Source organism: Quercus lobata, chromosome 2 (genome assembly GCF_001633185.2).
Source record: "Quercus lobata isolate SW786 chromosome 2, ValleyOak3.0 Primary Assembly, whole genome shotgun sequence".
Lineage (NCBI taxonomy): Eukaryota > Viridiplantae > Streptophyta > Magnoliopsida > Fagales > Fagaceae > Quercus > Quercus lobata.
In genome coordinates this window covers 4,720,295-4,734,504 of record NC_044905.1, presented here as the reverse complement: position 1 = coordinate 4,734,504, position 14,210 = coordinate 4,720,295, and the positions used below count along the sequence as shown (strand labels likewise).

At 43.2% G+C, this 14,210-nt stretch overlaps 1 protein-coding gene across 1 annotated transcript; it reads left to right on the top strand.

Annotated features, from left to right (window-relative positions):
- Window positions 1-8,285: 8,285 nt before the first annotated feature.
- Window positions 8,286-9,134, top strand: LOC115957849. The gene has a single exon (XM_031076186.1). It carries the CDS (start codon window positions 8,286-8,288, stop codon window positions 9,132-9,134), a length of 849 nt encoding a protein of 282 aa, XP_030932046.1.
- The last annotated feature ends 5,076 nt before the right edge of the window (window positions 9,135-14,210 follow it).

The following is a 14,210-nucleotide window of genomic DNA, read 5'->3' as shown; positions in this document are numbered from 1 at the left end:
TTCCGATTAGCCCCCACCCAGTGCGCCGGCAACGTATTTAAGATTTTGGGTTGCGTGGATGCTTTAAACGAAAAGATGGGGCTAAGACTGACCCACCATGACGTGAATTGGTGCTATAATCTCCAAAATTTGAAGGGGAAATCCTACTACATGAAGACGAGAGACAAGAGGGTTCGACTAATCCAGTGCCTCCCTGATTCCAACAAGGGATTAAATAAGGATTTCCTTATCGTATCTGGTGAATAGCACGATGGCGACCCGTGCCCCATAGTAGAAGGAGAACCAGGTGGGGTACTGGGAATGGAGGGGCGATGACCTTTTACGCCATTCTAATCTGATGTTGTTCTGTAACTAATCATGCATACGTGTTTTTCTTTTTGTAGATCCACACGCCTATCAACGGCATTTTCACTTAGTCAACCGGGCGGACTTGGAGACTGTTCTACAAGCGGCAGTTTTCGTAAATGACGGAGACGGTCAAGTCCGAGCCGCTCACAAAATACTAGGGTACCCTCCTGTTCAGAAGTCAATTGCGGACGCAAGGCACGTGATCAGCGCCAGCCGTCCTTGGCTTCCAAAAATTACTGTGGTCGAGACAGGATTTTTAATGACAGGATTTTTAATCTCCCAGGAACCATCTGTCCCAGAGAACATCCCACCGGCGGGACCCTCCTCGTCTCATCAAGTAGCAGAGGACGAAGGCGAGCTAGGCCAGCCCGAGGAAGGTTTTGAGGTATTTGACCTAGCCAACCAATCCAAGGATCCTTCTAGTGATATAGGTGACCCAACCTTGTCCGAGGCGGAATTGTCGTCAGTAGGCACCTCTTCCCAAGCCCAGATGGGACTCAAGAGAAAGCCCCCGACCCCCCTACTCGAACTCCTCGAGGGTCAACCTGGGAAGGATACGCAGGGAACGCTACGACCCAATGCTCCTTCCCCACCACCTCAGCCCCAGATTGTCCAGACTAGGTCATCTTCCACCAAGTCACAGCCACAATCCCCCCGCCCCAAACTCCTTGCTTCCTCCCAACCAGCTCTGCCTCCTCGGTCGGAAGGCACTGATTCAAAGAGAAAGAGGAGCCCCAAGGGCAAGGAAACCATGGATGGGAGAAAATCCCAACCTTCTAAGGAGAAGGAGGAGGCTCCAAGTACAAAACAACTGAAGATTGGGCACCAAAGTAAGGGTAAAGAGACTGAAGTCCAATCCTCTCAAGGCAAGGGGAATGGGATCGAGGCCCAGTCCTCGCCAAGCGCCTGGCTTCCTGCCCCAATGCTTCACGGGGGTCCACTACTGGAAACTGCATCCATGAGGGACCTTCGAGATGACGAGGGTGGCTACGTGGCAGACGCACTAGGGAGAGCCATGCTACTCCCCACTGACATGGATGGACTGAGGAAAATGAGGATGCAGGAGGTCTTCCTCAGTACTAAGAGGTACTTGGGCACGGTAAGTTTTCTTGAAACCTAAAACTTTATTAACTCTCACTCCTGATTTGTCATTAACTATGCATTTATCTCCCTTGCCAGGCTCTCCAGGCCACCTATAGGATGGAGGAAGAGGTGAATAATAAGAGTAAGGCAGTCGAGAATGAACGCACCAAGCGCTTAACGGCCGCGAAGACTCTCCAAGCCTCTGAGGAGGACCTGGCCAAGGCCAAGGCTGACCTAACAGTCGCTATCTGAGAAAGGGATAGCGCCTCGGCGGGCTTAGCTAGCGCCCAAAAACAGGTCGAGGACCAAACAAAACGTCTACTAGAAGCCGAGGACCAATTGCAAATAGCTAAAGAGCTAGTCAAGGATTTAAGTAAAAAACTGGCCGCGGCAAAGCATGACAAAGGTGTGGCGGAGTATGCCCGTGACGAAGCCATAAGGGCCAAACAGAAGGCCGAGGTTGCCAGAAATGAGGCTAAGGCTGCCAAGAAAACGGCTGAGGACGATGGTTATAATACGGAGGTAGTTGAAACCCAAGCCATCCTTAAAGCCCAGATTCCTGGAGTATGCAGGCTTTACTGCTCCCAGGTTTGGGAAGAGGCATTAAAGCGAGCTGGGGTGAATGTTTTATCCGATTTGTGGAAAGCGGAGAACATATTCTACCCTACAGCCATCCGTGAGGCCCCCTCCTCCAGCTCCGTGGCTATGAGCGACCAACCTGAGGAAGGGGTCCCCCATTCGGAAAACTTACAAGTCGGCGGCTCTCCTGGCAAGACGCTCAAAGAGGGAGAACCTCAGGATGTGATAGAAATATCTCAGCATACGGATCCTAAGGTACCTAAAGAGGTTACTGAGCCAGTGGTTGGCACTCAAATGCCTAATGCTGAGAAACAAGCCATACTTGCCCAGCCCCCACAGGCAATTCCCCTTACTGCGATCCCCAAGAGTACCGATATTGACCCTGCTCAGCCTTCCCCAGAAGGGACTATCCTCCAGGGCGTCGAAGCTGATCCCGTTCCGCCTTCCCAGGACGTGGCCGACGCAAAACTAAAGAAGTAGAAACCCTGGCTAGGCTTCGTATTTGTTTTTAGTTTAACGATTAACTTGTTTTTTTTAATTTTGAAAACTTTGTAAACTGTTAGTAGTTTGAATCTGTTTGAACATGTATATATGAAATCCTTCTCTTCCTTTTTCCTTTTGGTTACTGGTTAGTTGCCCTCGTCAATACTTACTATTGTTTATGAATTTTAAAGTAATTTATCTTAACACGTATGAAGAGTTGTGCATGCGATACATTTAACATCATGTTTCATAACCTTAGCTTTCCTACACCTGCAGAGCCTTGAACTCATTTCTAACCCTCATTCAACGAGGATATAGGCATCATTCTAGAGGTCACGTGTAGTTGCTAAGTCCTGCTTAGTACCCAAGTTTCTTTAAAGTAGTTGGTTTCCCCATAGGTTTGAGTCTGAGGACCATGCAATACCCTAGTTCTGTCCAAAACTTGATTTTGATAAATAGTTGGTTTCCCCATAGGTTTGAGTCCGCGGACCATGCAATACCTTGGTTCTGTCCAAAACTTGATTTTAATAAGTAGTTGGTTTCCCCATAGGTTTGAGTCCGAGGACCATGCAATACCTTGGTTCTGTCCAAAACTTGGTTTTGATCAGTAGTTTGTTTCCCCATAAGTTTGAGTCCGAGGACCATGCAATACCTTGGTTCTGTCCAAAACTTGATTTTAATAAGTAGTTGGTTTCCCCATAGGTTTGAATCTGAGGACCATGCAATACCTTGATTCTGTCCAAAACTTGATTTTAATAAGTAGTTGGTTTCCCCATAGGTTTGAGTCCGAGGACCATGCAATACATTGGTTCTGTCCAAAACTTAATTTTAATAAGCAGTTGGTTTCCCCATAGGTTTGAGTCCGAGGACCATGCAATACCCTGGTTCTGTCCAAAACTTGGTTTTGATAAATAGTTGGGGGAATTAACCCCTCGGCTATGGCATGAGACCTTGGTTTTGGGGGAGTTAGCTCCTTGGCCAAGCCCCTAGAACCATCTGTGCGATTGACGTTACAAAGCGTAGACCCTAGTAAAGAAACATAGCCCCTAGTGAAACTTTACGCTAGAACACTACAATCGGTCATTGAAAATGATAAAGGGACTCTCTCGACCTACCACCTGCGCCAACACACAAGTCTTTCCCACAGACGGCGCCAATTGTAAGGACACGATTTGTAGCGAACCGTAACAAGGTTGGGTAGGGTTCGCACGTAAAAAGGCCCAAACAATATCATTTATAGAGAGTGGGTTTGAAAGGCTAGGCCTTAGTCACCAAACGGCGGGTTTTTCGTGGTGTTCATATATGGTTTAAATCATGTTCGTCCTAGGAGTCTTTCTCCTGGAGGCAGGCTGGGAGGCTCTGATTTTTGGCCATTTTTCCCAGCCAGCCTTTTGGTGCACTAATCTTTGCGTTATATAGCCCTTTTCGGTTGATCTTGGCCTTCCACTTGTTGGTCAGGCAGGTGCCCACTTCTGTACACGTCCCATCTACTGTCCCTCCTTACTTTCTGTTAGTTGGGATGATCGAAGTCACCCTGTCCAGGCGTCTTTTCTCATTAACATGGTCAGAACTCTGGTGGGTGCATTTAATACGGAGAGGATGTATTTACTCTGATCCAGTTGTGCACCGTACCCCTACGTGGGTCCCATTCTACTCGCACTTCCTTCGGGGGGGGGCTTTTTGGGGGTAGCCTTCATCGAGACGCTAGTCTTCCCCCTGAAGTTCTGGGGTGCCGAGGACAGGGTTGTCCTCGGCTGCTCCCCTTGACACTTCAACCTCCCCCCATTTATCCTCGGCACGCACCCTCCTCGGCATGGGCCCGAACCCTAATAGAGCGTGGGCCGGATCATAAGCTCCCTGGCCCCACATGACATATTTCTGACTATCGATCACTTATTCTCTTTTAGTTGTTTTATTTACAAATAAGGATTTGGAGTACAAAGAAACCTCCATAAAAAATCACAATGTTATCAATTATGGCAATTATTGGTGGATTTTAACTTTTAGTTTTATTTAAGGTAAGTAAGAGGTGTTATAAACACCATAAGGAAAATTATTAGGTACTCCCGGAATACCATAAATGTATATTCCCTCCTTTCACATGAATAGTGGGTCCCACCATGAATTTAATTAGTAGGACCCACCATTCATGTGAGAGGAGAGAGTACGCATTTATGGTACTCCGGGAGTACACAATAATTTCCCACACCATAAGAGGTGTTATAAACACAATGTATCACTCAAACCTCCAAATATTATCTTTTGGTTAGTTTATTTAGCTAGTTCTTTAAATATTTATCCTAATACTAGTTTGGGATGCACGTGCAAGGCATGTGCCGCCGTTTTAGTGAGAAAATTAAAATGTAATTTTTTTTTTAAGAAGTACGAAGTCATGTACTTAAATTTAGACTAGCTATTTAACATATGAATATCTATTTTACTATGACAATTTTTTAGAACTTATTTACTAAATGCAATATCTACTTACTAAAAAATCCTACTAAAAATGATAATGAATGTCATTATCTTCAAACAATAAACAACTAAGATTTGATAAAACATTGTCACAATATATAAATTTCGCAATGAATGTTAATATATGCTACTGTGGGGGCCGGTCAGTTACTAAAGTTATTAAAGTCAAGTTAATTGGGCCTGTGACCCATCCGAGGAGGCAAACCTGCCCGAGGAGGCCCATATCAGATTGAAGGGGTAACCAAACGAAGGGAAGAGGGAATATCATGAAAGGTGAGTTCAGTATTCGTCTGAGGACAAAACCTTTCTCGGCAATACGAGTCCGAGGACGATCAGGACGCCATCTGATTACAAACATACCTCGGAGCTACGTCACCACTCAAGGTGGGATAAGGGGCTAAAGGTGGGAGAGAGAGAAGGCAAACAAATATCTACGGTAACAGCTGCCTTCGCATTAATTGTCTCTCAACCAACTCTCTGGCCACATTAATGTGGAAGTGATGCCTGAACAGTGATGAAGCAGCCTTACAGCTACTAGAAAGAGGTTCCAGAAGGTGTTAGATGAGACAGGAAGAGATCCCCTGAACCCAACCTACACGTGTGTGGTGAAGATGGAATAAAGAGGGCGGTATATAACATGAAAGGAGGGCATGCAGAAGAGGGATCGGAAGATAGAGAAAAACAAAGAGAAGACTCAGGAAGAAAACTTGAAAAACAAAACAACTGTATCTATTTAAAAAAAAAAAAAACCGATTGTTATATCAACTCTGATCCATCTATAAACGTGAGGTTGAATCTGTTTACTTTCACAGAGGTTAATCTAGTTCTTGGACACCCACGCTTTACAAATCATATTGTTTGAGCCTTTTAACGTACGAACCCAAGACTGGTTTTGGGATCGTTACAAATTGAGTCCTTACAGCTACAATTGAAACTCTTAATCAAATGAAATACCCGCAATCATCTACAATGAAAATTTTGTTATCCATACTTCTTTATTTATTATCTTATTGTATGAACATAACTATGATGTTTAACTTACTTAATTTTTAATATGAAAAAATCCTTTTAATCAAGAAAATAAATTAAAAAAGAACAAGATAGCAAAAGACATATGCAATCAAAGTTTCCATTAGATAAAATTATAAGTATAGAAGAATTAAACTTAATAAATTATTGTTTTTTAGGTAACAAATAGAACACCATATATCACCATTTTCACTTTCCAGGCATGACTACCACATAAAATTCAAAGTACATGAAGAAAATTTTTGGTACATTAAAATTTAATGGGGTGTATTTTAGACATTGCACAATAGAATATTCTAGAAATCATAAGATTTCATTAGGATTTATCTAAGAGTGTAACAGTAGGGGTATATGCTCCTTTACAAGATATAAAGGAGGAAAATTTTCAACTTTAGTTTAGGAAAGGAATGAAACTACCGCAAACATAAAGGTGAGAGTGTTTTTTTGCCTCTCTTTTTCGTGCATGTAAAACTATGTGTGTGTTTTTTTAACATTAAACAATGTGTTAAAGAAAATGCAGTCCAAGAAAATTGTGCATAAAACAATGAATTTTGACTCAACAAATTGACTAATAAAATCCCCAAAAAAAAAAAAAATTAGCAACACAACAAAATTTCACGATATTTTTACAATATTTTTATTTTTAGCTATGGCGAGTCCTAGCCTAATATTTTATTATTTTATTTTAGAGTAATGCTAAGTCTACGACATTTTCACAACAAATCTTAGGTAATAAATTGTTACTCGTTTTAAACTATGCATTCTTTGCTAAACTCTCCCCTGTGGAGCTCTCTCTCTCGTGCATACGAGTCTCTCCCTCCCTTGACTTAGGTCTAGGGCATCTTGGGTTTTTTTAGCAATGAGTCTGGGCGAGCGATATTGTTTCCCATGGCGGATGATGTCGTGCATGGCATGGAGAACATTAAGTTGACTACGGAGGAGGAAGAGGTGATTCCAATCTCTGATGAAGGACGGTTGGAAGCCATTGAGGACTGCACCCTTAGTTTGATGGGTAAGTTTTTGACATGCAAAACTTTGAACAAGCAAGCCGCAAAGCATACCATGAGAAGGGCTTGGGGTTTAGAGGATAGTCTACGAATCACAGAGGTAGGGCCAAATCTGTTTCAATTTAAATTCACATCTGAATTTGATTTGAATAGAGTTTTCAGAGGCGGCCCGTGGACTTTTGATAACCAATTACTATTGCTTAAGCGGTGGAAGAAAGGCATGACTGTTGAGAATATAATCATGGAGACGGCATCTCTTTGGATTCAGATATGAGGGGCGCCGCTTGACATGTTTACATCACAAGTTGCTAAGGAAGTGGGGAGTAGACTTGGGACTGTTGAGGAAGTTGAACAGAGGAAAGGTCAGGACGAGTTGCACTATTTCATGAGGGTTAGAGTGGCACTACCTATTTCGAAGCCCATTCGCAGAGGAAGCTTCATTGCAGGGTCTGAGGGAGTAAAACATTGGGTGAAGTTTAAATATGAACGGTTGCCGTTGTTTTGCCATTACTGTGGCTTGCTTGGCCATGATGTAAAGAACTGTGCAGAACACTTTGCGGCGACGAAGAATGGAGGCAAGGTCGACTACCAATATGGGGATTTTCTTAAAGCTATGGGAGGTCGAGCAAGGAGTAGTCCGGTTGAAAGAAAGACAGGGGCGGCTGAATACAGTCCAGAGGGGGGTGGTGAAAATTCCAGCGCTGGTCGGTACAGGTCGAAGGGAGAGCCGTTCAGGTGTGAAGAAACGTTACAGCATAGCAGAGCTGAGGCGGCGGACGATGGACAATGTCGAAACCCTAGACACGAGGATGAAGTCCATTCCGGATTTTCAGGGATCATGCCGCACGGCCAGGGAGGCAATCACGCCCATGCAAGTTTCGTGAGTAGCACTGCTGACGTGCACAATTCTGTAATTGAGCTGAAGGAAGAATTGATAAAAAAAGTGGCTGACTTACCTAGTGGGCTGTTGAGCAAAGCACATGATAATAAAATGTTGGGCTTGAGTACGGAAGAGATGGGCTGTGAAAAATTTTCAGATGGGCTAAAGGCTAGTAAGCCCAAGTCATCTTGGACTAGATTCCAAAGGATGGACTTTGGGCTTGGGAGCTTGCAACAGATGTTGCTACCATCCAATGGAAAAAGGCCAATGATAGTAGAATGTGATGGGAACCAAATTTTGAAGGAAGATGAGGGAAGAGCTAAGAGGGGGAAATTAGAGAATGGGGAAGCTTTTGTGTTTGAGAGATCGGCGGGGGTGGATGACCACCCTTGCCGGAAGCAATGAGGTTGTTATGCTGGAACTACCAAGGGCTTGGGAACCCTTGGACAGGTCGAAGCCTTCGCAAACTTGTGAGGGAACAAGCTCCCACTGTGCGTTTTCTTATGGAAACACGTCTAGATAAGGAAGGGTTTGATAATTTGTATGGAGACTTGCAATTTCAGAATAAAATCATAGTTAAACAACCAAATGCAGGAGGTGGATTGGCTTTACTATGGAAGAAGGAAGTTGGGATGGATCTGATTAATTATTTGCCTAATCACATTCTGATGAAGGTCACTGAAGAGGATGGGTTTGTTTGGTTTTTTACTGGCTTTTATGGTTGGCTTGAGGCTCAGAATAAAGAAAAATCTTGGCATTTACTAGAACATCTGAGGAGTTTTGTTAATGGTGCATGGCTTTGTGCCGGAGATTTCAATGCAATTCTAAATAGTGCAGAGAAGTTAAGTTTAAGGCCTCCTAATTCAGCAGAGATTGATGCTTTCAGGACTGTGTTAGATTCTTGTTCTTTGGAGGATTTGGGATACAGAGGGTATACCTACACGTGGTCTAATAAGAGGCCTAGTGTAGCTAATACCAAATTAAGACTTGATAGAGCTGTGGCAACTATGGAGTGGCAGGAAAAATTTCCGATATCTACAGTTTCTCATCTTCCACCCCATGCATCGGATCATTTGCCAATTTTGGTGCATGTGAAGAGTGTTCAAAGGTTTCAAAAAAAATTTAAAAAGGGGTTTAAATTTGAAGAAAATTGGTTACTGTGGGAGGATTGTGGCGGAGTGGTTAAAGATGCTTGGGAGATGGTGGGAGGGGGGGTGTCGGGCCTAGCTTCAATAAAGGAGAAGATTTAGTTCTATGGTGAGGAGTTGCAAGCTTGGGGATCTTCAAAGTCAGAGCCGAATGATGTAGCAATTAAAACTCTCCAAAACCGACTGGAGGTATTAAATAGTGCTGAAGTAGTGACTGAAGAATCAAAGGCCGAATATTTGAGTGTTAGTAAACAGCTGGATGATTTGCTACTAAAGCAGGAAGTTTACTGGGCACAACGGTCACGGATCCGTGGCTTAAGCATGGAGATAAAAATACTAAATACTTTCACTCAAAAGCCTCCCAGAGACGAAGGCGAAATTATGTTAAGGGAATTCGAAGTGAACAAGGGCTTTGGGTGGAGGAGATGGAGGAGATAGCTACTGTGGCTACTGATTATTTTGATAACTTATTTTGTGCAGGTAATTATGACCAGATGGAGGAATGTCTCAATGCAGTCCCCAGGAAGGTGACACCGGAGATGCATGATACCCTGTCCAGTGAGTTTAGTGCTGATGAAGTTAAGATAGTGTTGTTACAAATGGGACCAACAAAGGCACCTAGACCTGATGGTATGAATGCTTTATTTTACCAAAGATTTTGGCATGTTGTGGGTGATACTGTGGTTGATGCTGTGTTGGATTTTCTGAATAATGGTCATATGTTGCCTGATATTAATCATACTTACATTGTGCTGATCCCTAAAGTGAAGAATCCGGAGAAAATGTCTGATTTTAGGCCCATCAGTTTGTGTAATGTGATTTACAAAATAATTTCTAAAGTTTTAGCAAATAGACTGAAGCAGGTGTTACCTTGTATCATATCTTCCACTCAGAGTGCTTTTGTCCCTGAGCGTCTTATTACTGATAATGTGTTGATAGCATATGAAACACTACACACTATGCACTGCAGGAAGAAAGGAAAAAAAGGGTATATGGCGTTGAAATTGGATGTGAGTAAAGCATATGATAGGGTGGAGTGGCCTTTCCTCCAGGGGGTTTTGCAGCGGTTGGGTTTCCCTGAAACATGGATAGAAAGGGTTATGAGTTGTGTGACAACGACATCTTTCTCTGTTCTGGTAAATGGGAGACCATTTGGTAATGTCTTGCCTTCTAGGGGAATCCGTCAGGGTGATCCTCTCTCACCATATTTATTTCTGCTATTTACTGAATGGTTTACTTCGCTATTGGACAGAGCAGAGAGTGAAGGGAGTCTGCATGGGGTATCTATCTGTAGAAGTGCACCTAAGATAACTAATCTTCTTTTTGCAGATGATTCATTGATTTTTGGTAGGGCCACACCAGCAGAGATTAATGCCATTGTTGAAATCCTTCAAGTTTATGCTAAAGCCTCTGGCCAATGCATAAATTTGGAAAAGTCTTCAGTGTATTTCAGTAATAACACCACTGTTAGCCAGAAGCAGGAGGCATTGGGGATTCTGGGAGTGAAGGAAGTGGTTCGGTTCGAATCATATCTGGGTTTGCCTACCCTAGTTGGAAGGGCAAAATACCATACTTTTTCTTTTATTAAAGATAGGGTGTGGAAAAAATTACAGGGGTGGAAGGGGATGATGCTTTCTAGAGCTGGGAAAGAAGTACTCATTAAGGCAGTTGCTCAGTCTATTCCAACGTATACAATGAGTGTTTTTCAGCTTCCAGGGAAATTATGTGAGGAGTTGGATGGCTTATGTGCTAGATTTTGGTGGGGCCAGGTAGGGAATGAACGGAAAATTCATTGGAAAAGCTGGGATAATCTGACATTGTCAAAGAAGGATGGTGGAATGGGGTTTCGGGACCTTAGAGCGTTTAATTTAGCTATGTTGGCCAAGCAGGGGTGGAGATTATTAACTGATACAACTTCTCTAGTCTATCAATGCTTTAAAGCAAGGTACTTCCCTAGAACTTCAGTACTTGAGGCTTCAGAATCACCTAACTGTTCTTTTGTGTGGAGGAGTTTAGTGGCGGCCTTACCTATTTTGAGATTGGGACATTGTTGGCGAGTGGGTGATGGACTTTCTATTAATGTCTATCGGGATAGGTGGATTCCTGAGTATCCTTCTAATAAGCCCTTTTTGTCGGTAAGGGATGATGAGGAGGAAGATTGGGTGTCAAGGTTGATTAACCAAGACCTCCATGTATGGCGACGGGATTTTATTATGGCTCATTTCAATCGGGATGAGGGGGAAGCTATTTGCAATATACCTTTAAGTCGAAGGCAAGTATCTGACTCTATTTTTTGGAAGCATAATAAGGATGGTATTTTCACAGTGAAGTCAGCCTATAAGGTTGCCAAAGCTCAATTGTGGAAGTTGGATCGGGCTGAATCATCATCAAGCAATGGTGGTAGTCTGGTGTGGGCTGCTATATGGAAGCTTCGGATTCCCAATAAGATTAAGGTGTTTGGGTGGAGGGCGTGTCATGATATCCTCCCTACTAGAAGGAACCTCAAGAAGAAACGAGTGTTAACGGATGATGTGTGTTCGTTATGTGGTCTATTCCAAGAATCAGCTATCCATGCTTTATGGGAATGCTCAGTAGCGCAGGATGTATGGTATGGGAGTGCAAGGGCATTGCAGAAGTGTGGTACGGGTCAGATTAATGTTGTTGCTTTATTGGAGTATTTGCTAGATCGGCTGGACAGAACAGAGGTGGAATTGTGGTTGGTGCAGGCATGGTTGATTTGGAACCAGCGGAATAGAGTTGTGCATGGAGGCAAAATAATTGATCCAGGCTGCTTGAATAGGCGTGCATCTGAGTTGCTTGAGGAGTTTCAGCAAGCACAAGTGAGTCTACAGGCGGCTGTGGAAGTTGGAGCGACTCGGCAGGCGGTACAGAATGATGGAACGCGCTGGATACCCCCACCACATAATGTGTACAAGCTCAACTATGATGCTGCAGTGTTTAAGGACTCTGCTAGCTCTGGCTTCGGTGCAGTGATCAGGAATTTTTCTGGAGATGTTATGGCGGCAATGACAGTTAAAGGTCCGGCGGTACAGGGAAGTGATTTGGCTGAACTACTTGCTTGTCGCAAGGCGCTAGAATTTGCTATTGATGCTGGTTTCACGAGGCTTGTCGTGGAAGGGGCCAGTGTTAATGCTACAAGGTGGATTGCTTCAGGTACGGAGAACCAGTCAGCCATTGGCCATGTTGTTAGAGACATCCGGCACCTGGCAGGAGCTTTGGAATGGACGACTGTGAGCTGCACTAAAAGAAATGGTAATCAGGTAGCACATGAGCTTGCTAGGTATGCCCAAAAGGTGAATGTTGACTTATTTTGGATGGAGGAGGTTCCATCAGTTGTTGTTGAGTATGTAAACATTGATGCATCTTTGATTTATTGAAAGTTTGTTTTCAGTTTCAAAAAAAAACTATGCATTTAAAAAACAAACAAACAAACAAAAAGCCAATTGAAGAAAATTGTGTCTGAAATTATGAATTTTATCTCACCAAATTTTACTAAACCTAAAAAGAAGCCTAGAAACACAATAAAATATCACAACATTTTCACAATATCTTTTATTTCTAGCTGTGGTAGGTCTCGATCTAATATTTTATTTTGTACGTTCACAATATTTTCACAACAAATTTTAAGTGGCAAATTGCTACTGGTTTTAAATTACAACCACCACTTTAAATTGTGTATTAAAAACAAAAAATAAAAAGCTAACATAAGAAAATTGTGCGTGAAATAATGAATTTTGATTCACCCAATTGGACTAAAATAAAAATGAATTCTAGGAACACAATAAAATGTTATAATATTTTCACCATACCTTTATTTTCAGCTATGATAGGTCCCGATATTTTATTATTTTTATTTTAGAAAAATGTTACTGTAAGGACTCAATTGATAACAACCCCAAAATGATACTAGGTTAGCACGTTAGGGGCCCAAACAATATAATTTGTAGAGCGTGGGTTTGAAAGGTTAGGCCTAGGTCACCGAACGGTAGTTAATCAGGGTTTCCATAGCGATTTGCACAATGATGAACCTGACGAGTTTGATAAAAATCTATTCAGATACGTCATTAGTGGTTTCGGTCCTTAGACCTCGTCCAAGGAGCTTCATGTCCTTATTATTCTCCCTTTTTTAGGACTCTACCGTCTGGAAGCCCTCTTTTTTGGCGCATAAGTCTTCACATTATATAGCCACTTTCGGTTGATCCTGACCCTCCACTTGTTTATCAGACAGGTACTTATTCAAATACCTGTCCCATCAGCCGCCTCCCCCTGCCTTTTGTTAGTTGCACTAACCGAAACCACACTGTTCAGGCGTCTTTTCTCATTAATATGGCTAGGACATTTGTGGGCGCATTCAATGCGGAGGAGACGTATTTACCTTGAACCACCCCCACTCTGTACCCCCATGTGGGTCCCATTCTACTCGCTTCTTCTTCTGGGGGCATTTTAGAGGCAGCCTTCAACGAGATGTCACTCTTCCCTTTGAAGTCTTGGGATGCTGAGGACAGGGTCATCCTCGACTGCGTCTCTAGGCTATTCGGTCTTTCACCACTTGTCCTCGCAACTACTCTCCTAGGCACGGGCCCTAGGTCCTAGTGGAAAGTGGGCCGGGTCATAAGTCTTCTGGCCCCACAATAGCCCCTCAAAATCCTGCTGTCCGGATCCTTGGCCGGATAGGAGGGTTTTGATGACATCAGGCCTCTGTCAAAGCTTGTCAATCCTTGTCACCTATCGATTCCCGAGACTCTTCGTCTGCCCGAGACACGTTCCTAGGACCTTTGGAAGGTGAAACGTGTTCTCATTAAATGCGGGCGGCTCTATGCTTCCCACGTTCAACGGCGCGATGGTGATCTAACGGTGGAGATTTCCTTGCCTTTATGGGTGGGAAAATTCATGCAGTTACTTTCGATGGGAGGTATAAATGATTTTTGGAACTGATTTGTCTCTTCACTTTTGCACTTAAGAGTTCTCGCACGTATACCCTAGGTTCATCCAAACTTTCATCCATATTCAAGTCTATCTCTAGCACAAAAAACCTGTCCGAGGCACCTTTCCTCTTTTCTGTAAGTTCTCTGCCTTCATTAACTCGTACTTTTTCTTTTCTGGGTTTATTTTTCTCTTGTTCCTTTCCTTCTCCCGTCATCCACTGAGTTTGCTTAG